This window comes from Etheostoma cragini, chromosome 13 (genome assembly GCF_013103735.1).
Source record: "Etheostoma cragini isolate CJK2018 chromosome 13, CSU_Ecrag_1.0, whole genome shotgun sequence".
NCBI classification, from domain to species: domain Eukaryota; kingdom Metazoa; phylum Chordata; class Actinopteri; order Perciformes; family Percidae; genus Etheostoma; species Etheostoma cragini.
In genome coordinates this window covers 26,010,915-26,014,611 of record NC_048419.1, presented here as the reverse complement: position 1 = coordinate 26,014,611, position 3,697 = coordinate 26,010,915, and the positions used below count along the sequence as shown (strand labels likewise).

Genomic DNA, 3,697 nt, shown 5'->3' with positions numbered 1-3,697 from the left:
CTAGGTCGAGGGTTACAGGTTGCTAGGTCGAGGGTTACGGGTTGCTAGGTCGAGGGTTTCGGGTTGCTAGGTCGAGGGTTTCAGGTTGCTAGGTCGAGGGTTACAGGTTGCTAGGTCGAGGGTTACGGGTTGCCAGGTCGAGGGTTAGGTCTGTGTGCGTGTATGTGATAATGTGATCTTTATGACACACACACACACACACACAAACACACAAACACACACACAGACACACACACACACACACACACACACAAACACACAAACACACAAACACACACACAGACACACACACACACACACACACACAGACACACTTGTTTCATTTCTTGTTATTTCACAACAGTTGTTATGGAGAAACTCAATGACGTGAAACAGTCACATGATGCTTCATCAGTCTGACTATTATTTTTATTATTAATATTTAGCTTTGTACCAGGACACATGCATTCAGGACAAGTCCAGATACCAGCGCATCCGAGCACCATCTTGACTCCATTGTGTCCTTCAGCCATTGGCTGAGCCACCTGTCAATCAAAGCCAACCCGCCTCTTTAATAGGAGTTTTACTCTGAAAATCTGAGAAATACGATGCTCTGCGAAGTCCTGACTTCGGGCGTCTTCACTGCAGGTGATCCCCATGACAACCCCGCTGCCATGACGATGGGCTTGGCCCCCGGCGCTGGGCTGCTGGACCTGGTCCAGGATCAGCAGCCCGAAGCCCAGTGGAGGAAAGAAGTCCTGGATCTCCTGAATAAGCTGGTTCTGGTCCAACAGGAAGTCTCCAAGGGCCAGAACCAGGTTGTCCAACTGCTCGGCACTCTGGGAACTCAGGTGGGTCTAGTTTATAGGGTTCTGACCCGTGTTCTGATCTATGTTCTGATCCATGTCCTGACCCGTTTTCCGACCCGTGTTGTGACCTGTGTCCCGACCCGTGTCTCGAACCGTGTTCTGACCCTTGTTCCGACCAGTGTTCCTACCCGTGTTCTGACCCGTGTCCTGACCCGTGTCCTGACCCATGTCTTGACCCACGTTCTGACCCTTGTTCCAACCCGTGTTCTGACCCGTATTCCGACCCGTGTCCCGACCCATGTCCTAACCTGTGTTCTGACCCGTGTTCCGACCCGTGTCCCGACCCATGTCCTAACCTGTATTCTGACCCGTGTTCTGACCCGTGTTTCAACCCATGTTCTGACCCGTTTTCTGACCCGTGTTCCGACCCATGTTCTGACCCATGTCCCCAGGGTCTGCAGCAGATCCAGGACCTGCAGAACCTGGCCCGGCACCAGAGTCTGCTGGTGGAGAGCCACCAGGCGCTGCTGCTGCAGACGTCTCGCATCGCCACCCAGCTCCAGGAAGTCTCCAGGAAACCTTCTCCCGGCCAATGAGATGCTCCGGTTCTTCTGACAAAGAAAACCAGCCAATGAAGTGGATTTGTTGTGATTCTAACCAACCAATCAGACTGTTAACAATATGAATGCTGATAAATCAACATTAACATCACTTGATTTGTAGATTGAGAACCAGATCTTTGATTGAACTTAAATCTCAGGTTGATTTTAATATCATTCACAGAAAAAAATCTGTGGTTGTAATTCCATGTTGTTGTTTTCAAAGTCTCTGATTTTAATAAAATCATGTGACATCATCATCCGTGGTTGTGTTGTGTGTTTCCTGAGTCTCTGAGTACAGGTTTTATGTAGACTTCATTCCTCAGAAGCTTCAGGGATCAGGGACTTCCTGGAAAACAGAACACATGCAGGGCTGTAGTACTCAAGTCCGGACTCTAGACCACTTTCTTTGGTCTCGGACTTGCTGGTATATGCATTCTGACTTGTTCTGGTCTTGACTCAGACTTGACTAGTCCTGGTCTTGGACTTGTCTTGGTCTTGACTGGTCCTGGTCTTGGACTTGTCTTAGTCTTGACTGGTCCTGGTCTTGGACTTGTCTTGGTCTCGACTTGTCCTGGTTTTGGTAATGAGGAGATGATCTAACATATTATTTACAAATCGTCCTTTTCTTTCAGATCCTGGTGCTCCATTGATCCGTCTAAACTCTGACTTCCTGCCCAATCAATCCGAGGTAGTCCTAACCGCTGGCTCCACCTTCTCCTTTGGTTGCCATGGGAATGTGTCTCTCCGATGGACCACCACTGCGTTTCGTCTGCAGGTCCTGGACCGGCTGCCAAACCCGGTGGAGGTTCGGAGCTCGAACCCCAGACACACCGGAACGTACCGCTGTGGGTACAAAAACCAGAGCCTGGACCACCTGCACACCTGGGTGCACCTGTATGTCAAAGGTAAGCTCAGCCCTTTGGGGGCAGGTCTTTAATGCTCTATAATTTACAGTTAGAGCAGGTCTAGACTGCTTTATGTTAAACTGACCATGTCCGATAATGCCGTTCTGTTTTTCCCATGATGCTGTTCTGCCAGACGCGGCGGACCCCTCCAGCGTTTTCGTGGTCCCACGCAACCTGCCCCCCATCAGGGAGGGTGAGGACTTCCTGTTCAGGTGTATGCTGACCGACCCGTCCGTCACCAACCTAACCCTCCAATCATCGGACAGCAGCGAGGGCAGGGGGTGGGGCCTGCCCCCAGGAATGTCCGTGACCTTTGACCCGCATAGAGGAGCCCTGATCCGGGACCTGAAGACGTCCTTTAAAGGACACTACGTGTGCTCAGGCTGGAGGGACGGACACGAGATCAGGTCCTCAGCAGTTCACCTGCTGGTGGAGCGCAGTAAGACCTGCCTGTCTGTCTCTCTGTCTTACTGACTGCGGTCTGTCTCTCTGCCTGTCTGTCTGACTGCCTGTCTGTCTGCAGGGCTGCGTCATCCTCCTTCTCTCTCCATCAGTGAGGATGAAGGTGTGCGTCTGGAGGGAGAGAAGTATGACATCACCTGTGTGACCAGTAACCCCTCCCACTTCTACAACCTCACCTGGACACAACCTTACACTAAGGTAAGAGGTCACCTGGACACACACACACACACAAGCACACGCACACACACACACACACGCACACGCACACACACACACACACACACATAAAACACACACACACCCATACACACACAAGCATACACAAAAACACACACACCCATACACACACACACACACACACACACCCATACACACACACACACACACACACACACACATACACACACAGATACACATATACACACACACACATACACACACATATACACACACACACACACACACACACACACACACACAGGTCAGAGGTCACCAGTTGTATCACATTGGAACGTGCCAGACTTAAAAAAATCTGCTTTTATTTTGAAAGGCAACACATTATTTTAATTTCATGCCTTCAATCGGTGAAGATTAAAGATTAAAGATTAGAAAAGTTATTTTGACTTCCTTTCGTTTGTTGATTGGCCGTTCCAGAAGCTGAACGTGTCTGTCAGCCGTCTTTATAGCAACCAGCGGATGTACATCAACAGCACAGTGACAGTGTCCGCCGTCAGCCAGAGACACAGCGGAGACTACACCTGCACGGCCGTCAACGAAGCCGGGGTCGCCAAGGCAACCACTCGTCTCACAGTTCTGAGTAAGACAGTTTGTAGGGGGACAATCTGTAGGAAGACAGTCTGAAGGGGGACAACCTGTGGGGGGAAAGTCAGTAGGGGACAACCTGTAGAGTGACAGTCTCAAGGGGGACAACCTGTGGGGG

At 50.5% G+C, this 3,697-nt stretch overlaps 2 protein-coding genes across 2 annotated transcripts in view; one reads left to right on the top strand and one right to left on the bottom strand.

Annotated features, from left to right (window-relative positions):
• Window positions 1-638, bottom strand: part of csf1rb (colony stimulating factor 1 receptor, b) — a 10,680-nt gene extending 10,042 nt beyond the window's left edge. Inside the window, exon 1 of the mRNA XM_034890894.1 lies at window positions 567-638. Coding sequence (XP_034746785.1) covers window positions 567-638 — 72 coding nt within the window. The remainder of the gene's footprint in view (window positions 1-566) is intronic.
• A 1,114-nt stretch (window positions 639-1,752) lies between these two features.
• The window catches only part of LOC117956050 (macrophage colony-stimulating factor 1 receptor 2-like), a 2,641-nt gene continuing 696 nt past the window's right edge, over window positions 1,753-3,697 (top strand). The window contains exons 1-5 of the mRNA XM_034890893.1: window positions 1,753-1,765; window positions 2,023-2,295; window positions 2,429-2,734; window positions 2,819-2,955; window positions 3,412-3,574. Of these exons, the coding sequence (XP_034746784.1) occupies window positions 1,753-1,765; window positions 2,023-2,295; window positions 2,429-2,734; window positions 2,819-2,955; window positions 3,412-3,574 (892 nt within the window). The remainder of the gene's footprint in view (window positions 1,766-2,022; window positions 2,296-2,428; window positions 2,735-2,818; window positions 2,956-3,411; window positions 3,575-3,697) is intronic.